The 26,722-nt window shown below is 44.2% G+C and overlaps 2 protein-coding genes across 8 annotated transcripts in view; one reads left to right on the forward strand and one right to left on the reverse strand.

Annotated features, from left to right (window-relative positions):
• The window catches only part of CCNDBP1 (cyclin D1 binding protein 1), a 68,595-nt gene that overhangs the window by 37,235 nt on the left and 4,638 nt on the right, over positions 1 to 26,722 (reverse strand). For 4 of the 5 annotated variants that reach the window (XR_012494773.1, XR_012494771.1, XR_012494772.1 and 1 more), the window contains exons 6-10: positions 26,635 to 26,708; positions 25,978 to 26,054; positions 25,372 to 25,640; positions 24,271 to 24,331; positions 3,264 to 3,307 (exon numbers count right to left, since the gene is read on the reverse strand). Coding sequence is in view for 1 of the 5 variants with exons in the window: in XM_074327852.1 (XP_074183953.1) it covers positions 22,611 to 22,725; positions 22,995 to 23,041; positions 24,271 to 24,331; positions 25,372 to 25,640; positions 25,978 to 26,054; positions 26,635 to 26,708 (643 nt within the window). In the remaining 4 variants the exon portion in view is untranslated. Of the gene's footprint in view, positions 1 to 3,263; positions 3,308 to 22,275; positions 22,726 to 22,994; positions 23,042 to 24,270; positions 24,332 to 25,371; positions 25,641 to 25,977; positions 26,055 to 26,634; positions 26,709 to 26,722 lie in introns of those variants that run through there. The other variant, XM_074327852.1, reaches the window with a different exon arrangement.
• EPB42 (erythrocyte membrane protein band 4.2) lies at positions 2,753 to 22,089 on the forward strand. 3 transcript variants are annotated; one of them, XM_074327850.1, is made up of 13 exons: positions 2,753 to 2,948; positions 5,395 to 5,580; positions 6,195 to 6,428; positions 9,428 to 9,546; positions 10,457 to 10,561; positions 11,531 to 11,714; positions 12,291 to 12,429; positions 12,713 to 12,816; positions 13,559 to 13,801; positions 14,898 to 15,197; positions 16,346 to 16,506; positions 17,651 to 17,784; positions 20,538 to 22,089. In XM_074327850.1, the coding sequence occupies exons 1-13, from the start codon at positions 2,939 to 2,941 to the stop codon at positions 20,698 to 20,700; spliced, it is 2,082 nt and encodes a 693-aa protein (XP_074183951.1). In that variant the 5' UTR covers positions 2,753 to 2,938; the 3' UTR covers positions 20,701 to 22,089. The 3 variants fall into 3 exon arrangements, with proteins under 3 accessions (XP_074183951.1, XP_074183952.1, XP_019580941.2); XM_074327851.1 differs by having other exon boundaries at positions 13,649 to 13,801; XM_019725382.2 differs by having other exon boundaries at positions 2,754 to 2,948; positions 11,531 to 11,708.

Here is a 26,722-nt window from a genome sequence, read left to right on the forward strand (position 1 = left end):
TTGAAAGGTATGGGTGCAGTAGGAAGCAGGACAGACCTTTTTGGTCACTCCTCCCGCCATCTTCCTCACATTTCCCACCTACCTTCCCCAGCTCAACCAAAATATCTGTCTCAACATAGGCTCCCCGCAAAGTGCCCCAACTGATCTGCTGTTAGATCATGGGTATCTGTGAAGCTCCATGGGAATTGTATCAGGAAAGAGGAGATTCTCTTCGCTAGTATCAGAAGTGGAACAAGCCTCCAACAGGGGAATCAGCAGGTGATCTCCCCAGTGCCTTCCCATGGAGAGTTCACAGTGGTGAAAAGCGTTCTTCCAGTCAGGCTTCTTCTTCCCTTCCAAGTTTTTTTTTTTTTTTTTTTAATGTTAACATATAATATATGCTCATGTTACAAAAATACAAAAGGATATATATGTATGTGTGTGTATATATATATATATACACACACATACACACTTACTCCTAGTCACTGAATTTCCCTATCCAGAAGTAATAAATTTCCAGAATATTCTATATAAACACAAGTAAATTCATATATATTCTCCCCAACACTCACCCTTTATACAAAGGTAGCTTATTCTTTAGACTGTTCTATAGCTTGCTTATTCCATTTAACAATATAGCGTGGAGATTGTTCCACATCAGGTTATATAGAGCTATTTCATTCTTTTTCATGCCTGTATAGTATTCTTTTCAATGCATGTCCCATAATTTATCTATCCATTACATTATTTATGGTCAGATTGGTAGTTTCCAATATTTTGCTATTGTAACTACCAGTGCAATGGATATAACTGTATATATTTCATTTTACACAGGTTTGGTTATTTGCATGATAGAATATCTAGAAGTAGAATGGCTGATCCAAAAGTACAGATATTTAAAGTTTTGGTAGATATTACTTAATTTCCCTTGATAAAGCTGCATTACCGTATACTCCTACCAGCATTATAAGAGAGTAACTATTTCCCCACATCTTCACTAACTCAGAAAGTTGTCAAACTATTTTATCTTTGCCAGTCTGATAGGTGAGAAAAATGATATCCCAGGGTAGTTTTATTTTGCATTTATATTAAATGAGGCTAGACATCTTTCATGTATATAAGAGATATTTGAATTTTATTTTCTGTAAACTGTCCATGAGACCCTCACCTATTTCTATTGTTTGTTGTTTTTTATTGATTTGCAGGCACCTTCTACCTTGTGATATGAATTCCAAACATTTCCCCTCAGTTTGTTGTATATCCTTTAACTTTGCTTATGAATTTTTCCATGTAAAAATTTTTAAGGAATCAAATTTGTCAGTCTTTTCTCTATGGTTTTTGAGGTTTGCATAACATTTTAAAAGGCCTTTCCCAGACTGACTTAAAAATAAGTCTCTTATCTTTTCTCCTAGTACTTTTAGGATTTAATTTTTTAGAGTTTTGATCCATATGAAAATTATTTTGGTGTATGGTGCAAGGTAGAAAACCAATTTTATTTTGGCAAGCTAGGTATCCCAAATCCATCTATTAGTGAATCCTTATCTTCCCCACTGATTCAAAGTGCCACAGTTAGCACACACTTAATGCATACATTTTGGTCTATGTACTTTTTCAATTACAGTAATGTCACATTATGTTTTAATGTCTAGGAAGCCTGGTCATACCACATTCCCCTTTTAGAAATTTCCTTTTGAACCTTAGAATCAGCTTTCCTAGTGTCAGAGAAAAAAACTTGGCACTTTTATTGGGAATGCATTAAACTTAAGATAAGCTTACTAAATTGTCTTACCTTTTATAATCATGTTTTAGTAGATTCATGTTTTCCAGGTAAAAATCATATCATCTACAAATAACAAAAAATTTGCCTCTTCATTTCTTATGAAGAATCTTTTTTGGGGGGGAGTGAGAAGGCAGCAGATTCATTTGTTTTTACATAATACGATTCTTCAAATGGGCAGTGGTTCGAAGTTTTAAAAGTTTAGTAACTTTTAAATGGGTAAACACCAAAAAAATCCCCTTATTACCCTATTCCCCAGCTCCCCTTCCTGGAGGCAATCAATGTTCTTTGTTGTTTCTTTTATACCCTTCTAGAGCTATCCCACATATATGCAGGCCAGTACAGCTGTCCCCAGGGTACTTCTAGTGACACCGTCTCAGAGCCCAAGCAAAAGTTGGGCTTTAGAAGGCCAAAGACAGCCAAATAAGAGATCCTCTTCTGTATCTTGTCTCCTTAGTGACAAGTAGAAATAGAAAAGACATAGGCTCTGAGTCCCAAGATAGTTTTAAATATTCACTCACAGAGTGTCCCAGACCCGGCAGGCTTGGAATAGATGGGGCTCTGGCTTCCGCTTTTAGCACATTATTTTTCACCAACAAATTCTACCTCCTTATCTCTTTCACACAGATGAATCCCAGACATACATATTCTCTCTTTACATTATCAAAAGAACCCACGAACATCTAGCAATTTGCAGCACATGATATGTTTAGGGCCTAAGATTTGAGATTGGATGTGGGTCTCCTATTTGGGTCATCTCTTCCAGAGTCTTCCAGTGTTGTCCACGTATGTCTCTGAGGGTCTCTTAAGGGCACAGAAGCAACAAGCTAAGAGGTTTCTCCTGGGGTTCTCCAGCTGAAAGATCTTTCCTACTCCACCCCCGACTCCAGCCTGCCAGGCATACCCCTGCCTGGGCCTCCTGGCACAAGAGATAAATGAAAAAGGGTAACTCCCAGTAGCTGGTTCAAAAGATACCAGTGGGGAGGGAGTAGGGAAGAGGAAACTTGTCAGGGAGCTCATAGGAGAAGTGGAAGGAAACTTCACTATTTGCAGATTCTTAAGCCAACAAAAGTACCTCCATCACTTTCTACCTGGAAGACAGATTCAAAGAGGGAGCCCAGAGCAACAGTTCAAGACAGGCATTTCCTGTGGCCAAGTGGATAAGAGCAGCCTGCAGGCATGGGACAGGGTGAGCCAAGCCAGCTCTCCATGGGGCTTGCTGGACTGTCAGCAGCCCCTCCATCATTACGTTTTCATTAAAGGAAGTAGGATGGTGGTGGAGGTGATGATGGTGTGACTATGGCAAGGAGTGGTGGTGGGTGCTGGTAGTGACGGAGGTGATGGTGGTGGGGCTATGGTGTGGCAATAGAGTAGTTGGTGGGGGACAGTTGGTGGTCATAGTTGTGACGATAATGGTAAGATGGTGATAGTGGTTAACATGGATTTATATTCTTGTCCCAGGTTCATTAAAACATGACTCTTCTTACTGGGTTGTGATACTTACGGGAGATGACTCTGGGAAAGCATGAGGGTGTCATAGCTTCAAGGCTAAATGGGAGAGAAGAGGAAGTAAGGGTCAGGGAATCCTACTAAAAGGGGCAAAGGCAAACATAACGCAAAAAACAGGCAGACCCAGAGGATGCAGAAACATCAGGGGCCACTGTATTTACAAGTCTCATAAATTCTCATTGTAAAATGAGAATTAGACTGTCTTAATACTCTCAGGCCCCCTTCTTTTTTCTGGGCTGCATGGTGCTGTGTGTTTGGTGAGCCTTTAGGTGAAACAGACAAGTATGATCTTGGGAGAGGTGGTTCTACTCTCTGGGCCTTACTGTTCTTATCTATAAAACATGAAAATTGGACTTAATGATTTCAAAACCACCTCTTCAAATTATTTGACTGTGGGGGCAGCCGGTTAGCTCAGTTGGTTAGAGCGCGGTGCTTGTGACACCAGGGTTGCCGGTTCGATCCCGCATGGGCCAGTGTAAGCTGCACCCTCCATAACTACCTTGAAACAACTATTTGACTTGGAGCTGAGAGGGGCCTGGAAAAACACACTTAAAATAAGTAAAAGTTAAAAAACAACAACAATTATTTGACTGTGTTCTAAGAAAAAAATGAGTAGGTTTGAGCAAGATTCTGGATTTTATTCATTGCTTTTGGATTGGGACCAGAAGAGGACGTCCACAGTGAGAACAAGCATTGCTCTTAATAATAATGATGATAATAATAATAATAATAACAATAATAATAATAATAGTGTTTCATTTCATGGGAATTACTATGTGTCTGACACTGTGCTAAGTGTATTACAATCATCCCCCCTTATCCATGTTTTCGTTTTCCATAGTTTCAATTACCTGTGGTCAAACATGGTTCAAAAATATTAAATGGAAAATTCCAGAAGTAAACAATTCTTAAGTTTTAAGTTGCATGCTGTTCTTGTAAGGGTGAAACTCAGTAGATCAATGACATTAAACTTAGCCAGTTTACAGTTTAATTTATCCTGATATTCAGCTGTTTTGTCTTAGTTTCTCCCCTCACTAATTATCTATCTGTTAGTTCTCTTTCTCAAGGCTACCCATACCTTACTAATTAACATCCTAACCTGAAAAAAAAGCGGCTTAAATCTTCAGGCGTCAAGATATCGGAACTTGCGATTTCAACTCCGCAGTGATAACTTTCCGGCTGTGGACAGTAAGATTTAAGATAACACTGAGACAGACCTAAGGCCTTGGAAGATGCCAGGGCATGACTTCTCAACTATCAGCCCTGAAGCCTGCTTTCCTTTGTTCTTTCCCATTTACCTGCCTATAAAATCCCTTAATCATTTTGGCTCGGGGAAGGTGCTTTTTTTAGATGTGAGTCTGCCATCTTCCCTAGCTGCCTGCATCTAGAATAAAGGGTGCTTTTTCTCCTCACCAACCCTTGTCACTGTAGTGTTTTGAACTTTTCCAGTGGCAAGCGGCACTGAACCTGAGTTCGGTAACATTCTGAGTAGCATGATGAAATCTCACGCCATGTGCTCCATTCTTCCTGGGATGTGTATCATTCCTTTGTCCACTGTGTTCATGGTGTATGTGCTACCCACCCTTTAGTCCCTTAGTAGCCATATCTATTATCAGATTGACTTTCGCAGTATCACAGTGCTTATGCTCAAATAACACTTATTTTACTTAAGAATGCCCCCTAAACCATTCACACAACTTTTATTACAGTATATTATTATAATTATTCTATTTTATTAATACTTGTTGTTAATCTCCTACTGTGCCAAAGTTATAAATTAAATTTTATTATATATATGCATGACAAAACATAGTATATATAGGGTTCTGTAGTATCCACAGCGTCAGGCATTCCCTGGGGGCCTTGGCACGCATTCCCTGCAGATAAGGCAGGACTACTGTATATGCATTACTTCATTTAACCTCCACAACCCTGCAAGACGAGTAAAGGAAGAGGAAACTGAGGCTCAGATAGTTAGGTTTCTTGCTTGAGGTGGTGGTACAACTAGTAAGTAAGTAAATTGAGCCAAGGATTTTCGAACGCTGTCTCTCTGACTCCAGGGTCTCTGCTTTTACTTAGTTTCCACACTTAACCTAGACACCTTGGTTTCTCTCTTTTCCACATAGCCCTGGGGATTAAGAGCTGTGACTTTCAGGCAGCAAGAAACAATGAAGAGCACCATACCAAGGACATCAGCTCCAGGCGTCTCATTGTGAGGAGGGGGCAGCCCTTCAGCATCAGGCTGCACTTCCGGGCCCCAGTCCACGCATTTCTGCCTGCGCTGAAGAAGGTGGCCCTCATTACACAAACGGGTAAGTGGGGCAGGCCTAGACCCTTTGGGCAGCAGGATGGGGGGTTCTTTCTCTAGCACCCCCTCAGGGAACTAAGGGGCAAATGGCCCACATGGCACCTGGGCCTAAAGAAGTTTTGCTCACCCAGCAGGGCTGTTATGAGGAGGAGATAATGTGCATAAATATTTCTTATTATGATTCAGAAGTTGCTCAGTATCATTACCACTAAGGGATTTCTTCTGGTTGCAAATATAATAACAGTTTTGTAGAAAAGCCTGAAGGGGATCTAATCCAGGCTGAATATCACATGTAATTGCTGCTATTTGTTGAATCTGTACCACACATCAGATATTGGGCCAAACATTTTACATGCAAAATCTCACATTGGCCCTTCGAAGCAGGTATTATTACTATGTCCATTTTATAGACTATGAACCTTTTGCAGATGTAGGTCCATGGGCACTGAGACCCTGTGAGCTCTCATCACCCTTTACTGCCTCCCCTTAGTGGATGGGCCTCTTTTATTCCCTTCCAAAAACAATTTTCACCTGCTCCAACTTTGTGATATTTGACTTTATTACCCTAAGTTGTGAGCAAGACGTCTAACTGACCAATTCACCTGTGTGTGAGTTCAGGCGAGCAGCCTTCCAAGGCCAACGGAACCCAAGCCACGTTCCCGATTTCCAGTCTGGGGGACCAGAAGTGGTGGAGTGCGATGGTGGAGGAGAGAGATACCCAGTCCTGGACCATCTCTGTGACCACACCCTCAGACGCTGTCATAGGCCACTATTCACTCCTGCTGCAGGTCTCAGGCAGGAAGCCACGCCTCCTGGGCCAGTTCACACTGCTTTTTAACCCCTGGGTTCGAGGTGAGTTTGGACTTGGGTCAGTCTGGGCTGCACAGGGTACTCAAGGCACAGGACCTGGGTGCAGTTCTGGCAGGGAGCGCCTGCCCCCGGTCCCAGTGGATAGCTTTCTCTAAGGGCGGCACCAGCAGTTGTTACTGTGGTGTCTGCTCCCTGGATGAATGGCCTTTCAGACTCTGGGTCCTGTCTTGGCGTCACCTCTGGCAGAAGCAGCCTTTCCCACTAAAGCAAAGGCTTATCTCACCACCAAACCCTGGTGCTGGCTCAGGCTATTTGGTTACAGGAGTTGAGACTCACTGAGATGACCCTGGGAGAGCTGCCCTTTACTGTAACAGTACAGGGGGGTGAAAACTAGAAAGTGCTTCAGGAATGGAGGTGACCTGAGGAATGGACTTCTCTGATTCTTTCCTGGACTCCCATAGTCGATCTTTAGGTACATTCAGGTGTTATGGGTCCTGAGGTTTATATAATTTGGGGAATGTTTTAGAGAAAATGAATACAAAACTTTGAATTGCTAAGGCTCTTTCCAGGGCCTAGGGAGGGCCCCCAAATCTTCAGCTTCATCAGCTTCACAGTAAATCTACCCTGTTTCACTATCTCTGCTTCTCTCCACTTGTTTGTTCTGTTCTTACTACTACAGAATGTGAGTCCTCTGCATACTGATCTAAGTACTATCTGACTGGAGCCACAAATTAAATGGTCAGTTTCCTGTAGCTCAGCAGTCAATGGGTGGGCTTTCTTGGGATCAGGTGACCTCCTGCAGCCCAACCAGTGGCCACCTCTGGAAAAGCTCAGCCCAGGCTGTTGGGTCTATTTCACCCTGGAAAGGTTGTCAGACATGGTTGACATGGCCCAAACAGGAGCCAACGGGCCCTCTCCCTTCCCATTCTGAAGACTGAGTCTGTCTTTCTTTTCTTTTCTTTTTTTTTTTTAAATCTGCCACCACGTACCTTCATTCTCTGGGCTTCTTGAAGGGTTGTTTAGGGGAATAGAAAACATTTTCTCCCGGCTTTCCTGTCCTCGCTACCCCAGATAACAAGTCCATAGCCTTTTCATTTCAAGAGTTTCACTGCCAGCCTGAAGGGGGCCTCATTACAAGGCAGGGCTGGGAAATGAGAGGAAACGGGGAAGTAGAAGAAATCTTTCCAGGCTCCTGCAGCCCTTGTCTTTGGTCCCGAGTTCCTGACTCCCTTTCTAAATGGTACCTGAATCCCAATGAACTTCCTCTCTCCACTTTTCTTGCCCACGATGGAGCTGACCAATCCCTCAGATGGCCCTGACTGTTCTAGTTCAAGGCTTTTCTTCCTGCTCCAAGGGGGTGGGCAGGTGGAAAAATGGACGGGGAGTAAAATCCATTCAGTTTGAAGTGATTTAGGCCCTGCCTTTGTGGGTGAGTGTGGATTCAGGGCCCCTTCAGGTGGGGGAGGCCCCATGGCTATCCACATGCTGACAGACTCTCAAACCATTTCATCCCAAAGCTGAGGCTTAGTGTACTCACCTCACTGACTCTGCGCCCACATCCAGAATTAAGCCCTGGCAGCCCGAGTAAAGACACAGCAAAGACAGTTCTGGGAAAGTGCTCAGTTCAAAGGGAACCCATAGTCTTAACTCCAGGCCAGGATTTCTGCCTCCATGCTTGGCTAGTAGGGACCTGCCTAGGAACAGCCTTTATATGAGTATGTGTGGATGTGTCTCCCTGAGCAGGAGTGAGTTATTGCCTCTGTTCAGCTAGGAGGTGATTAAGAGATTTTCAGAGATTATCTGGGACTCAGTCTCATTTTAGCATACTTGGAAATGGGGCTTTCCTAAATTCAAAAGGAAACTTTACATCCTATAATGAAAGTCAGAGTCCTATTCATAAGCAGGAACTTTATGAAAGGGGGGCTGCACCCAAGTAGAGAAGTGTGGCTTCCACTTTTGTGGAGGGTGGGGCCACCTGTGCTCTGACAGTGTACTTCTCAGAGCCCTGCGGAGTCTGGAGCCAAACACCTCAGTTTGAAGTGATTTCCAAAGAAGTGATGGTCAGCTGACTTCACAGTACTCAGGATGGAGGGGCAGGAGCTGAGGGCTCCTTGGGCACCTGCTCTATGATTTTAGGCCCCACGTTTTTTAGGGCTTTCTAATATCCTATCTAATATCAAATCTGTTGATTTGAATACCCTCATCCCAGCTGGATGCCTGGGGGGTTGGGGAAGAGAATGGTTGGGAAAACCTTTTTTCCTTCTAGTCCCCAGGAACCAGTCTAACCACCCCCCAACTCCACTCCCAGCACCAGATTCAGGGAGAGACACTTGGCAAGCAGAGCAGATTCCCTCCCACCCCCCCATCCCAGCTTCCTAGAGTGGTCAATGGCCTCTTTAAAGCCCCCCTACTCCTCCACAACCCAACCCTCGGATGAGAACCTAGGACAGACACCAGGGAGAGACCGTGGGAGGCCTAGACCCACTTGGACACCCCCAGGATGAAAGCCAATGCTCTGGCTTCCACTTTGCCAGCTCCACTGCTCCCTCGGACCCTGTATCGCTAAATGCTTCTCTTCTCTTCTGCTCACCCCTGTCAATCTTTTCTTTAATTTTTTTTTGTTTCTGAAACACTGTTTTGTTTTTTTTTTAATTGAACTTGTGAGAGAGACATAACAGCCCCATAGGAAGCTCTCTGGGCTGCTGCAAAATTCTCTTGGGCTGATAGCACTCTGGATACACATGTCTTCTGGAAACCAATGGGCTTTCAAAGATTGGCTTACTCCTCCTGTCTGCCTGGCTATGAAGACTACCATGGCTGACCCAGAAACTCTGACCCCTTTTCCCACTCTCCACCAGAGGGGAGGCTGGGTCCCAGTGAGGACAGTGAAAAGAAAAAGTTCTTCCTCGGTCCTCATCAGATCCCCGGAGCTGAGGGAGAGACCTGCAGCCAAACCTGACCTGGACAGGGAGGGCAGAGGCCTGGATGTGGAAGGCAGGCCTATCACCCACAGGCCCTCATCCCTGCCTGCTTCTCACCAGGGGATGCTGTGTTCCTGGAGAATGAGGCTCAGCGCAGAGAGTACGTGTTGAACCAGAACGGCCTCATCTATCTGGGTACTGCTGACTGCATCCAGGAAGAGTGCTGGGACTTTGGCCAGGTACGGGGGCCTCTGGGGAAGGTGAGGGGTTACCCCATAACCTTCAGTGTTCAGGTCAGACAGAGCTGGCAGATCCAAAACTCCTGATCATGAGGCCATGTCTCTAAGCAATTTCAGCTGAGTGGTGCCTCTCTTTCCTCAGGGCCACATCAAACCAGCCTCCAGAGTTATCTTCCTAAAGACCATACAAATTAAACCTCTGTTAAATCCCCACTGTCTAACAGGGCAAAACCCAAATCCCCCGACACAACACACAGGCCTTTCACAGCCAGGTCACTGCTTTCCTTTCCCCAAGAGCCACCCATGCTGCAGCCCCTGGCCAGCCCCTGGCCATGCAGGCTGATTGTTCCCTCTGCCTGGAATAGCTTTCCTTCTTTATCCCCTAGGAAGCATCTACCCATCTTTTAAGACGCTCTGAAATCCATCCTCAGCCGCCAAAGGCAGAGTGAATCTCTCCACTGTGCTCTCTGCTTTGGGTTGGCATCTCTCCTACTGTTCTGGTCATGTTGCTAAGATCTACAGTCTATGTGGCTACATGTCCCTCTCCACTCCTAACCACGGGCTTAGCAGGGACAAGCAGGGACAAGAGCAGGCGCTGCCTTGATATCTTCCACACACGTCAGTGCCAGCAGGAGCAATAAGAGTGCACGAAGTGGGTAAAGATAGAAATGAAAGGAAACAACACAGCCCTGGTCTTCAAGAGCTCACACCCTATCAGGAGAGTCAGACAACAGAGTAGGCAAAGGACTAGACTGCCAGGCCCAGAGACGGGGCCCAGGGTGGGGGTGGGCAGCAACAAAGCCAGGGCGGAAGGAGGGAAGTCTGAGTCTGGGAGAAGGACCAGGTGATGGGGATTGACTGGGGGGGGGTGGTGCAGACCCTTTGTCATGGCCCTGTGTGGTCCTTACAGTTCGAGGGCGATGCTTTGGACCTCAGCCTGGGCCTGCTGAGCAGGGACAAGCAGGTGGAGGAGTGGAGCAACCCCGTGTATGTGGCCCGTGTTTTGGGTGCCTCGGTGAGTGACAGGAGGGGAACTGTGAGTCCTCTGACACAGCTGCCCCCCTCTATGGCTCTGGGTATCTTCAAAAACACCAATGGTTCCCTCCTCCCAAGGTACGGAGATAATTCCTGGAGAAGGGCATGAGTGAGGAGGGGAGGACAGTAGCATCTACAGGGGCGATAAAAGCAAAGGGAGATATCATCATTTAGGACATAAGCCAGCGAGGACTAAAACTGGCCTGGATTTCCTCAGAGCACTCCCCTGGTCCCCTGCTTCCTCCTCACATCCCAAACTGGAGGCCTAGATCCCCCAGGGAAAGACTAGGGTTCATCTTACTCAGGGTTTGCTGCTAAGGTGGTCAAAGGGACTTGTTTTTATTTTTCAATGTTTTCTACAAAAATGCTGACCATAAAGCTACCTTGGTGCTTTCCCATTGTCCCTAAAAGTGCTTTCACAGGAGTAATGTGTTCCCCATTTCCTCTTGTGCCATTGGACTCCCCTCTGAAGAGGTGGTGAGAGATAGGACCAGCCTGCGAGGAAAAGGAATCTCAGGATGAGAGGGCCTTGAGGCCTCAGGTGCAAACACCCTCAAAGGAATTAGGGTCAGGCAAGTGAAGGAGCAGGGAGGGAACCCAGCCCCGTGAGGGGCCACACACACTCCTCTTGTGGCTGGAGCTTTCTTTGCCAGTTGGTCCACAAAGCCCTCGCTTTCCGAGGACTTGTTAACAAGGTGGATTCCTGGACCCCACCCCTAGAGATATAACCCAATGGGCTAGGGTAGAGTCCAGGAACATGCAGGATTAACAAGTTTTAGGTGAGTCTGATGCATACGGTCTGTCCACTATGCTTGGAGATCTGTGATGGGCCCTCCTCAACCTCCATCCTTGCCCTATGCCCCCCCCCACTCCGCCCCACAAGTCCCTTCCATCCCGGAAGCTATCCTGGGCTGGGACTCACATAATATCCACACATTTGCTCAAACAGCTGCATGCTTTGAAGGAGAAGAATGTCCTGCCCACACCGCAGATCCAGGCCGCCCAGGAAGGGTCCTTGCGGAACAAGCGCAGGGGCAGCGTGCCCATCCTGCGGCAATGGCTCAAAGACCACAGGCGACCTGTGTATGATGATCAGGCCTGGGTGTCGGCTGCTGTTGCTTGCACAGGTACAGGTACAGAACAGGCTTGCCTGCTGCACACATAGGTCCCCTTGGCTACTGTACAGAGTGTCTGCCCTGCCTCTCGGCTTGCCCTGGGGCTCCATGTGGGCGGGACATCTCCCAAAGCAGGCACTTCCTCTACTCATACCTGGTTCAGGTGCACCATCTGGCCAAGAAACCGGTTTCTTGTCCTGGGCAGCTCCTCCTGACCATCTTCTGCTCCTTTCCCCCTCGGCAGAGTTGGGCCCATTTGGCAAACTCTGTTCCCAAACTCACTTTCTCCCTCAAACTTGCCAGCCCCTGTCCCAGTAGAGAAGCCCCCGATGCTCGGCTGTATCTTCTGTCAGCCTCCCCTTGCTCGATGCTCTGCCCACTGTGTAACTTGTTTGTACCCCATTTCTCGGCTTTATAGGTCCTGTGCCTGGTGTCAGTTCTAACTTCCTGGTGCCCATACCCCTCCTCTTTCTACAATGTCACCTGGCATTTAAGACAATGACCACCCTGAGGATCACTGAAAATGCTAGCCATCCTGCCCCCTCCCAACCTTAGGCATCTCTGGTGCCCTCTGACTCTGCCCCTTCTATGCAGTGTTGCGGTGCCTGGGAATCCCTGCCCGAGTTGTTACCACGTTCGCCTCAGCCCAGGGCACTGGAGGGGGCCTGCTTGTGGATGAGTACTACAGTGAAGAGGGGCTTCAGAATGGAGAAGGCCAGAGAGGCAGAATCTGGTGAGAAGCCTGAAGGTCACAGATTAGAAGGGCTCCAAACCTGCGTGGTATGACCCCATGGGAATCCCCGCACCCAGTGCCCCAGGCACTGAGAGGAGACCTTCACGATTCTTGGAGGCAGGACATTGATGGTCAGTAGTGGCATGCACACCCCTTCCTAGGGGTGTCACAGCGACTTTTACACAGTGTCCTTCCATCCCCATGGCAACAATGACTGCCATTTCTAGAGCCTCTTCAGGATTCCTTTTCCCCCCACTCAAATTGTTCCTTTTGCTACTTTCAGGATCTTCCAGACTTCCACAGAATGCTGGATGACTCGGCCTGCTTTGCCCCAGGGTTATGATGGATGGCAGATTCTGTACCCCAGTGCTTCTATAGGAGGTGGAGGTAAAGCTGGGGGTAGGCAGAGCCCCCACAGAGCTGCAAGAGCTAAAGGAGTCCCTCGGAGAGGAAACAGGAGCAGCAGGTGGTCTAAAGGGGCTCTGCATCCTCTAAAAGAGGAGAAGTGGAAAAAAGGATAGTGGCTGGCAGAACGCCAGTGAGCACAAGAGGACAACCGTGTTAGTGATCTCAGCCCCAGGCTGTGGGGAGACTAGCCCCACCACAGAGCAAAAGGCGAGAGCGCTGAGTCTCAATGAAGGGCAGAGAGTCTTAAGAAAGCTGATGGATGGGCTGGATCAAGGTCTTATAGGGTAGGACTTCTGAGCTTCTAGATATGGATGAAGAAATTACCAAGACAGGCCATAAAAGGATGACTCTTCCTTTCCCAGGAACAGGACAGTCACAGGGCCTGGCACATAATAAGTGCTCAATAAATGTGACCTAGTCCTATTGTACCTGTAGCAAAACTGGCTTTGGAACTCCTGTGTATTATGTTCCTCTGAGGTTCTACCTGCCAGTTTCTGAGAGGGATCCTGTCACAGGCCATAACCAAAAAGTATTGTGACTAAACAGTTGTGAGTTTCATCCCTGCAAGGCCCTCTTGGAAACTCTGCCCAATGCCCACCTCTGACCTTGATCCTGGGGGAGGGAAAATAGAGTCTAAGATGGGGACTGAGGGTATGCAGCTCTGACCCAAGCAGAGGTCTGGGCGTGGCTCCCCTTGCTCACTGACGTTTCTCTCCCTCAGTCTTGAGGGACTGTGATCTGGTCCCGGTCAGAGCAGTCAAAGAGGGGACACTGGGGCTGACCCCTGCAGTATCAGACCTTTTTGCCGCAGTAAACGCCTCATGTATGGTCTGGAAGTGCTGTGAGGATGGGACACTGGAGCTGACCAACTCCAACACTAAGTATGTTGGCAACAACATCAGTACCAAAGGTGTGGGCAGTGACCGCTGTGAGGACATCACTCAGAATTACAAGTATCCTAAAGGTACTGGGCAGGGGAGGGCCCCAGACTTCTTAGCCCCTGAACCAACAAATGAAGGGAAGGGATGGGCCAGACAGATGCAGGCCATAGAGAATTGCCGTCCTTTCCCCATCATATACAACAGGGTTTCTCAACCCCCTTTGACACTATTGCCATTTGGGGCCAGGTAACTTTGTTGTGGGAGCTATGCATCATAGGACATTTAGCAGCATTCCTGGTCTCTATCCACTAGATGCCCCATTAGCACCACCACCCCACACACCACCACCACCAGTTGTGACAACCAAAAAACATCTCCAGACATTTCCAAATATCCTGAGGGGCAAAAATTTCCCCCGGTTGATAACCACTACTATAAAACAACCCCACGAAGCTGCTCGAAGATGTTCTCCCTCTCCCCCTCTTGTCAAGCACCCCTTAATCTGTTCCTCATTAGTTAATGGCACCACCATCCACCTCTCTGTCCAAATAAGGCTTGCACTCGCCTCACCTCTCCCCCCTTTACCATCCCACATTACTCTCACATCTGTCTTCTCATCTCCTTCCCCACTGTCTATAGGTAACCGAGGGCCTCATCATGTCTTGTCTGCAGTGTTCCAACAGCCTCCTAACTGGACCCCCTGACTCCAATATCTCCATCATTATTCCCTTTCCAACTTTCAGTTTCCAGATGAGCTTTCTAAGACACAAATATAATTATGTTACTCCCCTGCTCCAGAGTATTCCTTGACCCCCATTGACCTTGGAATAAGTCCAAACACCTTCACCTAGGAAGATTCAAGTCCCTGCCAAACTGTCCTCAGAAACAGTGTGACTTGTCCAAAAGCTTGCTCTCTCAACTGTTCAAGGGGCAAACTCATAGCACTTGAAAAAGAACTTTGTTCTTGAGTGACTTAGAAGGGACACGCTTTATATGAGGTAGATCTTTCTAGCACAGATTTTTTTTTTTTTTTAGCTAAATATGGCCTTAGAGGTTTGCAAACCTCTTGTGACTTTGGCATTGAGCAGCAGTGGGTAAATGAATCTTAATCCTGGGCTTTTATTAGAAGGGTCTATACCTGCTGGGTAAGAGGTCTGCCTTGATTCTCCCATTCTTCAGGATCTCGTCAAGAAAAAGAGGTGCTGGAGAGAGTCCAGAAAGAGAGACTGAAACACGAGGAAGACAGTGAAATCCATCCTCCCAGTCTTGAGACTGCCGACCCTCTGTACCTGTTCTTGGAAACGCCCGGCTCCCTACCCCTGGGAGGGGACATGCAGCTCTCTGTGATCCTGGTTAACCCCAGTGACCAGGAGAAGGAGGTGCAGCTGGCAATTGGGGTACAGGCCATGTACTACAACGGCATTGTTGCTGCCCAGCTCTGGAAGACGCAGCTGTCTCTCACACTCAGTGCCAACCTGGGTAACTATGGCCCCACCAGAGGCCCATACACCCAGCTCCCACCCTGGGCAGACAGCAGCTATAGGGCTCCCCTTGCAGGTCTGAATAGGTGGCTTCTAGCCGCTGGGGTCCTGTCTCCCTCAACATATATGTATTGCGCTTTGCACAGAAAAAAAAACACACACACAAAAAACCCCCCACAATTCTGATTGCAGTAACATAAGTAAACAGACCATAGCAGCAGGGTACGAAGTGTTTGATAAGGTAAACAGAGTACAGTGGTAAGGGTGTATCACACCCAGGCTGGAGCAGGCTGCCCCCAAGTAAGTCAGACTGCACTTGTTCTTAACCGATGAGTAGGGCAGCGGTGGACAGAAAAGTGAGTCGTGAGCATTCCGGGCAGAAGGAACAAGGGCACAGGCTCCTCCTCCCAGAAGTTCTTATTTAATTGGTCTGGAATAGGTCCAGGCACTGGTATTTTTTTTTAAAGCTCCCTGTTATTTTAGCGTTGAAATTCTCTGGACTACAGCAGAACAAAGGTGTTTCAAACTTTGCTGCAATCCGAATCACCTAGGGAAGCTTGGTGCTCAGCCAGCACCCCAGACCAATTAAATCAGAAATTCCATGGTTGGAGCCAACCATCAAAAACAATTTTAATTCCTTGGGTGGTTCCAACATGCAGGCAAGAGAAAACTGTGGAACCGAGCTTGCCTACATTATTGCAAAAGCCTCCTAACCACCACTCCTCGCCACTGCCTCCAGTCTCTCCACCATGTTTCCTTTCCAAGGGGTTGGGAGGAGTGGTAGGGGAGCTGATGGGGACAGATCACGCAGGAGCTTGCATATCACGCTAAGCAGTTTGAGTTCTGTTCTTTGGGCAATGAGGAGCTGGTGAAAATTTCTAATGAGACAGTCAATGTGATCAGACATTCATTGGGGGAAAAAAGGAACTTTCGGCAGAATGGAATCGAAGGGGTAATGTTAGAGTAGTGGTTCTCAACCTTTGCTGCACACTGAATCACCTGGGAATTTTAAAAATACTGATACTGGGGCCTCATCTTTCTGGCTTCAGTGAGGTCCCGATGCCTATGCATGGTGTGTGTAACTATTGCTTGTTTCCGGAGTACACACACGCGGCCCTTTGCACTGACTCCACCATCACGTTTCAGTTAGGAGGATCACCACCAGCCTGTCCTCCTCCGATTTTGAGCGAAGCCCACCTGAGAACAGCTTCCTCAGGCTCACTGTCATGGCAACGCACTCCACGTCCAGCCTCAGCTGCTTTGCTCAGGAAGACATCGCCATTTGTAGACCATGCCTTGTTGTCAAGGTAGGCAGCTGTCTTCCCCCAAACTGCTCTCATTTGCCACTACTCAGGTCCCCATTTCAGAAGGAATCAGAGACCTTCAAGCTTCAGAGCAGGTGACTGTGCAGCAGGATTGCCAGAAAATGCTAGGTTGAGAGATCTTTTTCTTGAAAGAGATGCTTTTTTTTTTACATGTGCTACTTGGGTTCAAATCTTCCAACTTTAGTTGGTTAAGTAAAGGTTTCTAAAATCGGGGTCTTTCCAGTTGCTGCCTCCATACTTATAGAGTTAATAGCCTACATTTATTTAGCACTTTATACATAGGCCAAAGTATTTTCATCTCCTTTATTTCTTTTAATACAAAAGCCCTGTGAGGTGGACTGTTTCAGATGAGGAAACAGTCCTAGAGAACAACATGCCCAAGATCATAAAAATGGGACATTTTTAGAATCTTACAGCTCTTGGTCCAGTACTCTTTCCACATGTCTACCCTGGCCAAAATGAATGCGATTTGGTCCTTGCCCTCGAGGAGTTTATAGTTGGGTAAGGGAGATACAACATTTGGTCATCTATGTAAGTGCTTTAATAGAGGAACAAAGTCACTATGGGATAAGTGACGTAAAGGGGATTAATTCCATCTGGTGGATTTGAGGAAAACTTCATGGAAGGGGTGGCATTTATACTGGGCCTTGAAAAATGGGTAAGCTTTTAGTACAGAGGTGGGAGAAGACCCTGGCAGGCAGAAGACTGAGCAAAGAGGCCCAAAGGAAGGGAACCTGAGGAGTGTGCTGGGGATGGGAAAGTACCCGATGTGGCTTGGATGTTGTTTATTCAAGGGAAGGATAGATGAAGCTGGAGAGGTGGTTGGAGTCAGACCACAAGGGCTCTGAATGCCAACTGAAGCTCAATTCCAGACATAATGGGAAACCCCCCAAGGTCTCTAAGTGAAGGAGAGGCACCATCAGAGATGGTCAGTGATGGATCAAGGATGAGAGTGAATGCAGGAAGACCAGGTAGAGGGGTAAAGAAGTCAGCTGTGATATGTGGGTCAGGATATCAGCGGTTGGAGAGCACTTGAGGAGGGTATGGGGAGGGTGCCCAGGAGGAGAGGGAGTGACTGTGGCTTTGTGCTCTTGGCCTTTGCACCAAGTTTTGCTTCTTCCCACAGATGCCAGAGGAAGCAGAGCAATATCAACCACTTAAGGCCTCAGTCAGCATCTATAACTCCCTACGTGCAACCATGAAGGATTGTATAATCTCCATCCTTGGAAGGGGGCTCATTCACAGAGAGAGGAGATACAGGTAAGAGATCACACCTTCTAATCCCACAACACATCTCAACTGGTCAGAAAGGCAGGGACCTAGGATTAATGCCTGTCCTTTTGCTATATTCATAGACAGAGCAAATACGCTCTGAAGTAAGGGATTAGAACCTCTCTCATCCTGGGGCCACCATGTGGTTAGGCGGACAGGAGTGAGGGAGGCTGTGTGCTGCTTAAGCATCCATCTGACCGTTTGCTGCCCTGATCATGCAGGAAGAGCAAGCGTATTGGTGGTGAACGCAGGTGAGGGGGTTAGGGCTAGGTTCTAGAGAATATCACAGGGAGGGTAGGCTGCCTCTAAAAGCTGCATTCTACTAATGCCCACCACAATACTGAATTTTATTTAAATATTCTTTTATTCTTATTCCCTACTCCCATGCCCACCATCCTTTATACTCTTTTGTTAGTATGTGTAAAATGTACTGTTGATTCACGAACCTGTATTTTTAACTTACATAAATGATGTTAATTCTTTTTCTTACTTTTAACTCAGATCTGTTTTGAAGATTTAGCCACAGATGTCAAGTCCATTGTTTCTGCTACATAATACCCCATGGTCCCATCCCCCACTTCCTACTGCTTCACTTCACAGTGATGGGCACCCAGAGTGCCTCCAACTCTCGGACGCCACAAATACTGCGGCAACGAACATAACCACACATGCCCCCTTATATACTTATTTGAAACTTCCATGGCCACGAATGGAATTGCTGAGTCATAGGATATGACGTGTTTTGACCAGGTTCTATCAGATTTGTTTGCAGAATTTTGCTAAATAGAACAGAAAAGTAGGAATACAGAAACTGTCGTTGACTGCTGGAGGGAGTACAGACTACTGTATACGACAGTTTCTGTATTCCTACTATTCCTCCATGCTTGGCAATACCCAGCTTTCTCTTTCTTCCAGTCTAATAGTAATAAGATAATCTCTCATTATTGTTTTAATTTGCAACTCTTCATATGCTTATTAGCCTTGTCCATTTCCTCCTCTGCAAAGTTCTTTGCTCACTTTTCTTTTGGTGTTCCTGATTTTTTTCCTTGTTGATTTATAGGAGTTCCCTGTATAGTCTAGGTATTAATCCCTTGTTGGTGTTAGATGTTGCCAAGTATCTTCTTTCATTATCTCTCCTCTGATTATGTCCACTGCATCCTTCAGTGAATATGAAGTATGAGCAAACGGTGAATGTTTAAATAAAAAATTATTACAGTAAAAGACACATTGCCATTAATACCCCTCAAAGTACTCCCCCTCACTTCTAACACACTACCATCGTTCTTGCCACTTTCTGAAGCAGCTCTGGACGTCCTCTTTCGTGAATGTCTTTAATTGCATTGAATCATTTTGACTTTGGGGAAGAGCCAGAAGTCGCAAGGTGCCAGATCCAGTGAATACGGCAGATGAGGACACACTGTGTTTTTATTGGACAGAAATTGCCATATACCAAAAGTGATGTGTGACATAGAGCGTTGTCATGATGGAGGATGATTTACGGCATACTTTAAAACACAATTTACAGATCAATTTTGTTTTAAAGTGTGCCATAAATCATCCGCTTTATTCTTTCAACTGTAGCTCGCACCCCACTGACTGCACTGAACAAGTTGAAACTTGTCACACTGTTACTAAGGTTTGATGCATCGCTTCCTGTACTGAAGATCCCTGCCTTTCTGTTGGATGGCACTTGACAGCAACATTCACTGTATTTTGTGATCACAAAGGAAAGGCTCCCTGTCACACATCGCTTCTCGTACGGCAATTTCTGTCAAATAAAAACATTACAGTGTGTCCTCATCCACCTTGTTCACCAGATCTGGCACCATGCAGCTTCTGGCTCTTCCCCAAAATCAAAATGACCATGAAAGGTAACTGTTTTGAATCGAGGACATCAAGGCAGCCACGACAACACAACTAAAGATACTCATGAAAGAGGATTTCCAGAACTGCTTCAGAAAGTGGCAAGAACAATGGAATCCGTGTGTTCAAAGCGAGGGGGAGTATTTTGAGGAAGATTAATGGCAATGTGTCTTTTACTGTAATACATTTTTTTATTTAAACATTCACCGTATTATTTGATCACACCTCATACACGGTATAGAGTTTAGCATTCACAACAACTACTCCTACCATCCCGGAGGTCCCTGACAGGTTGTCTGGTTATTGAGCCACTGCCTCAGCATCATGAAACTCAATGAGTCATTCTTGCCAATAAGTTGAGAGGGGGGACTGCCAATATTTAACCAGACTTTTGTGGTCTCCCGGATCAATTGTGGAGCAAAGCTCCTCCACAAAGGAAATCTGCACCATTCCCTCAGTCACCATAAGAAGGTCCATAGGCAGGCCACAAGGCAACAAACGCCAACTGTTGACACATTGACAACTCAATATGCCTGCCATACCAACTGCATTTAGCAAAGTGAGGGTTCCAAAACTACAGCCTTTCCAAACATACCCCAACACTGTTACCAAGAGTAGGACCAGACTGACGTCACAGGTGATAAAATAAACAACAGATGCAACTTGGATGCCCTTAGCATAGGACTTCTCTTCTCAACAATGCAATTGCTCACCATGGGGAGGCTCCTGTCTTCTATCCCCTTAAAACATCCTGTTTCAACAGCAAGGTGTTTATGTCATCACAGTCTACCTCTTCGAGTAGGGAAGGATCAGAGTCACTGGGACCAGCAAAGGAATGAACCTGGGACAGAACTAGCACCTGCCTTTCTTTATTTCAGATTAAGTTCAGTGCGGCCCGGAAGTACCTTGCACACCCAATTCCTGTTCACGCCAACGAAGGTGGGGCTCCAGCGGCTCACTGTGGAGATGGACTGCAACATGTTCCAGAACCTAACCAACTACAAAAGTGTAACTGTGGTAGCCCCTGAACTTGCGGCTTAAACTACCAGCTCTAGTGTATCACTCGCCTCAAACACCCCCTTGAATCTATGATCTAAAACCAAATGTGCTGGAAAGGGAAACTTTGCTTATCAGACAAATGAAATCTCCATTCAGGTTGAGCAGAAAAGTAACTAAGAACAAAACTAGATTCCCAGAAATCATTAGAAGAGACATTCATTTTTGTCACCCCAGCTTAAGGAGCTGTGAAGACTAATTGTCTTAGAATAAAAACTACTGGGCTTGAGTGATAAAAGGAAGCCTTTGAAAAGGTACTCAGATAAGTACGTTGGTATTTTTCTGGTTCAGGATTTTTCATAACCATATTACTGCTAACTAACGCATTCATTAACTCATAGGTAAGGAAAAGAACCTAACATTTAAATAATTTTTATATTTCTGATGAAGTGGGACAATTATTTGCTAAAAATGGAATTTTTAGATAATCCTAAGATTACATTGATTAGTGCTATCCCTGACCATTATTCTTAAAGATCCACGAGGACTGAACAAAGTTATAAAATATCCAACATAGTACCTGAGAATGATCTTCTAGATTCAGCTATAGATAAGCTTTTATGAGAGTTCTATATTCATTAAGTATTCCACAATTAATGTCCGATGTTAATGACATGAATTTGGTCTAGTAGAGAATTATGAAAATTATTAAGTATATAGAAAATAGGCCCTATAAGAAAAAATAAAAGAATCAGATTGCTTTTGTACAAAGTTATGATTTTTTGTTGTTGTTTACATTCTTTTATTGCTTTGGCACTCTCTCAGTTTGATTTTAGTTCCTTCTCTTTATGATAATTCTTAAAACTACAGAATGACACTTCGCAAAGGTAAATTAGAACTCTTCACTTAGGAATTTCAACCCCAAGTGTATACTAGTTGCTCAAAAGAATGGCTGCGGTTGCTGAGCTTACCTAAAGAGAGCATGGGGACATCAGAAGGGCAGATGTGATAAATTACACCTATACAAAGAAAAGGCCTGACACTAGAGGTGGTGGAGATCTGCAGTACATACATAAGGCCCAAGTCAGGTCACCAGAATATACATCACTACGGGTTTACCTTGTTTCCAATATACGATCTTCTAGACTGATGCAAAAATATAATTAGGTGGTGATGGTTTTGCAAAAGGATTAACTGAAGTGGCCCTTAAAATTGTATAAACTCTGTATAAACTCTCTTATACATTTAAAATGTTTTGGTTTATAAAAATTTTGTATTTATATTTGGGGACACTTAATATGTTAACAGAGAAAACAATATAGGTATATATAAAAAAACAAATCTGGTTCAATGAAGTGAACAAACCTAACAGATGATGAGCTCAATACCACAAAGTAATTTTAGAGGCATGGAGTGACTCGGAATAATACTTAGAAGGACCTATCAATAAGAATATTTATATAACATTTTCAAGTATTAAAAGGGATTTTAGAGTCATCTTCTGTAAATAAAGTGTTTTGTTCTAAATATACTTCTGATCAGAATCAGAGTTTTAGATCTATAAACCTAAATAAAAGCAATGTTCTAGTCTTGCTGATAGAAACTTTGGAAGGGTACTCATTTAACCACTGGCAGGTTAACATTTTATTGAGACTATCAACATCTTTAACAAAGAAACAACACACTTTATTGAAAATAGGGAATAAGGCAGCTTCCCCAGGAACACAAACTCATGCTATTGTATTTTGTATCTAGCACAGAAAAATATATCATACGTATGGTTTATAAATAATTGCCAGTCTGGCTTAGCCAACATCTTTAGTAATAGTGTCTCTTGATTGACAGGAACTCTCTCCCTTTCAATCCAAAAAGCATTCTAGCCCCATTTTAAAAGCAGATATCAGACCCTGGCTGTAATAGTAAGAAAGGGAGAGAGGACAAGTGAGCCTGAAAACTCATAACTCAAGTTCATTCTGAGTAAGTTCCTTGATTCTGTTCATGCAATGATCAATGGCATTGATGAGTAAAGGGATCAAACTATCTTCTGGCTGTGGGGTCACATGACTCGCTCTGCAAAAGGAATGGGGAAAAAGGCAAGTCAAATTTATTAGACTGAAAAAAAAATTTATTAGACTGTCAGGGAAAAACCTATCCTCAACAGGGAGCACAGAAGAAACTATAGTAAGAAAAGGCAAGTTTCTTTTTAGAAAATCAGCTGCTCCAAAACTGAATTGAAAGAAAACACCACACCCACTCCTTGAAATAGGGGTTTGGGAGTTGAGAATGGCTGGGCAGGTTTATTCTTAAAAAGCTATTTGGGGAGAAGTCCTCATACTCACTTTGTAATTTCAAGTGCCTTCTTTAAAACAGACACAAGTTTTGCAGACTAGAAAAGAAACAGAGAAGTTTTATTTTTATGGGAAGGGCTCACCCTGATTATGAATTCTGTTCTATTTAGCAAATTTTTATTAATATTGTTGCTGTAACACTTTTATAAGTTCTTAAAAATATTTTTAAATTAAAAAAAACAGCAAAAAGACTATAACCTGAATTTGTCTCAATTTCTGATAGCTCAGAATGTATAGTAGAAACAACTAATGTTTCTCTTCTATGTACAGAATTTTAAGAACATCAATTACAACATAATATGAGGATGTATGTATGCTACCAATATATAGTACATATTTAAAATTTTTATTTGTGGTAATTAACAAGGCATATTGCCAAAGATATTTATTTCTTAGAAAGTCAATTTTAAAAAGTGAATACAAATAAAAAAAGTTAATGCCCAAAAGGATTCTAATCTACTTCAAGGTGTTCGCATTGTGAAGATACATTTAATGGATCTAATTTCCACTACCTAATTTATCAAATATTATTAGGATTGAAACATCTGATTGTAGAATATAAGCCATTTGGCAGTTTTACTTCTCTTCTCAATAACGTCAGAGAAGAATTTGAGTTTATACAAATAAGAGATTAGAACTCTCTCTATTACAGGACCCAGGACTTGAAAGAATACAATAAAATCAGATTTTTAATGAGGGCTTGATCTTCCATGGTTAAATCACACAATGTGTTTATATTAGAACAGAGTATGTTTCTGGAACATTTATTTTTGCCTACATAGGAATTAGAAACATGTATGACTTCAGGTTGAGAGGATCTGAAAGCACTGCAATAATTAAGACTTTCTTTTCTTCTTTTCTTTTTTTTTTTAAAGGGGGGCACAGCTCACACTGGCCCATGCAGGGATCGAAACTGGCAACCTTCGTGCTACCAGCACCATGCTCTATCCAACTGAGCTAACTGGCCACCCCAAGACTTTCTTTTCAAAGCAGCATTTTCTAAGTTCTTTGGGTTTTTCTAAACGATCACCCAAGTGGTTATGGAAGAGTACTATCAGAGCTAATCATTAGAATAATTCAACTTCAGCAAAATATTCATCAAGCAAAAACAAATGTAAGAACTAAGACATTACTGTTGTATTTACATCCAAGTGTAACAAATAAATATATTCCCGATAGCTTAAGTATAGCTTAAAGCAAATACTTTAGTATTTAGTATAGAATTAGTGAAATTCTACCAATTAGGTCTACCAATGTAGGTACTTACATTGAGTCGCACAGTCAGGTGGCACATAGGTGGATATATGCTCAGAACCAAGTCATCCACACTACAGACAGAAAGCAAAAATAACCATTAACAAAAAAAAGAAACAAAGCTCAGCTAGTTGGTTTCAGTACACAACTAAGGATGCAATTAGTAAGAAAATGACTCTCTCAGGAATGCCTATCAGTTCCTTAAATTGGGCAACCAATAAAGAATCAATTCAACAGTATTTACTCAACATATACACACCCCATTTTCACTAGGAAATGGGGGGTGTGGGGGGGAACCACTTGGACTGTAGCATGGGACATGATTAATTCAGTTAAAAATGTGAGGACCTGAAACCATCAGTTTAATAACTAATACAGGTGGGGTTCATCTGCACAATGCCACTAAAGTGAGCACCTCTTTAACCAAGTGATCAAATTTAGTACTACCAATAAGGGGACAAACTAACATCATGCGCCTCCCCAAAATGAAGCAATGAGAAGCACAAAACACTTAACTGTGATATTCTTGCCAAAAAAATGTTTAACCTGAATATAATCTGTAATCATGAGAAAACAGTTATTAAATCCAGACTACTGGCTATTCTATAAGACAATTAACCTAGATTCTTTAAAAATGTCAATGTTAAATAAGACTAAAAGGGACAAGTACTGTTGTAGCTGCAAGAAACTAAAGAGATGACAACCAAATGCAGCGACACCTTCACGAGCTGGGAATTTTTTTTCAAAAAAGGAGCTATGAGACATTTTAGAGACAACTGGGGAAATCTGAACATTAGATAACATTATATTCAATATTAAATTTCTTGGATGTAATAATAAGAAATATTTAAGGGTAAAATGCAACTTACTCTCAAATGGTTCAGGGGAAAAATGGCACAACTATCTATAGAGAAATAAAACAATATAGAAAATAATGTGAATAGTAAGTGAATCTAGAAAAGGACGTGTGGGTTTTTGCTGTGATACTTTTTCACCTTTCCGGTAGGTTTGAAAAATTTCAAAATAAAATACTGGGGAAGAAACCTTGGGATGACAGCACAAACTGAGATCAGAATGCTACTGCTCAGATGTTTCAAGTGGGGTTCACACTTACCTAGGGCTGATCTCATCAGAAATATCCACAATGTCATCCAGCTGGGCCACCTGATCCTTCTTCCCATTCTCTGCCACTGAGATCTGGATTTCCTTCAGGCAGGCTTTGGATGTTCTCACCAGTGCAAGGCACGGGATCATGAGCTCTTGATCGTCCTCTGACCAATACAAGTCCTGATTGTTTGGACCCCCCCACACATCACCGTGATTGTCAGAGTTGTCCTCAATGTCATTCAAGAGCCCATGGTAAGGGTCGCATTCTTCCACAGCCTAAGACATATGATGATTTATGTGAATGTCAAATAATAAAAAGTGGCTCCTGTACTTTCAGCATCATGTCTGAGTTGTCCCAAAACCTCCACCAGCTACTTCACTAATGGCTAGAGTTGGATCACTTCATCAACCCTCTTCCTCTCCTAATCCAGCAATGGAACAGAGGGGAATGATATGAAATCACACACTGGCATGGGGTGGGACGTGGGAGACAGGAGCGAGGACAGGATCTGTCTGGTCAATGCTCAGGACATCTCTTCTCATTATAACCAATTCTCATCTACTGGTCACAGAGTTGCCTTCCAAAGACCAATAAAGACAGAGGTCCTCTTACCTGCTCCACTTCTTCATGTGCATCCTTCACTAAATCCACACTCTTTGTCAGCATTAAAAGGGCTGCAGCTTTGTTATCTGTGAATGAAAAATCATAAGCACAATTACAGGAGAAACCCAACAATTCTCTTAAGTCTGCAAAGAACAACCAAGAGTGTTCCCATTTGAAGGGAGTGCCAAGGACAGTCAATAAAAGCGGCAGTTTAAAGTAAAATTCTGACATATCTTCTAGGTACCCAGAGAGGGGACTAAAAAGCTCTTCATCCTTCACCACAGGAAGAAGTAAAATGGTCACATGGCGTTTCTCATCGTGGTCCTCTAGGATGACTACTGCTTTTGGCCTACCTGGCTCTACCTGGTAACTGCTTATGTGTCCCATAATACTGCTCCTGGGGCAGGACCAGGAGAACAAACCACATTTGTTCAACAAAAGACAGAGGGGAAAAGGGAGTTAGAATTTAGAAATATAAGAACTAAAAAGACTGGCAGAAAGTATTAATATTTACCTTTTGATGTTGGTAATAAACCATATATATTCCACTAAATTCTTTTTATAGGTTAAATATGTATATGCACGGTACAACATGATGTATAAGAATCTAGTATGAGGGGTCTGTCTGCTATTAGAATCAGTGGCCCACTTCCCACTTTTACCCACCTCTTGGTATCCGAGGCACCTGCCTGCATGCAACCCAGACGCTGTTATAGGAAATAAGGTCATTGTTCTCGGGCCTGAGGAAAGGAAC

The sequence above is a fragment of the Rhinolophus sinicus genome, linkage group LG03 (assembly GCF_036562045.2).
Source record: "Rhinolophus sinicus isolate RSC01 linkage group LG03, ASM3656204v1, whole genome shotgun sequence".
NCBI classification, from domain to species: domain Eukaryota; kingdom Metazoa; phylum Chordata; class Mammalia; order Chiroptera; family Rhinolophidae; genus Rhinolophus; species Rhinolophus sinicus.

What these genes read in the sequence shown, in the direction of transcription:
- EPB42 (XM_074327850.1), top strand. An exon ending in TGCTTCTATAGGAGGTGGAG is followed by an intron (nt 12,817 to 13,558) that starts GTAAAGCTGGGG and finishes TCTCTCCCTCAG; the next exon opens with TCTTGAGGGACTGTGATCTG. An exon ending in CACAGAGAGAGGAGATACAG is followed by an intron (nt 17,785 to 20,537) that starts GTAAGAGATCAC and finishes TCTTTATTTCAG; the next exon opens with ATTAAGTTCAGTGCGGCCCG.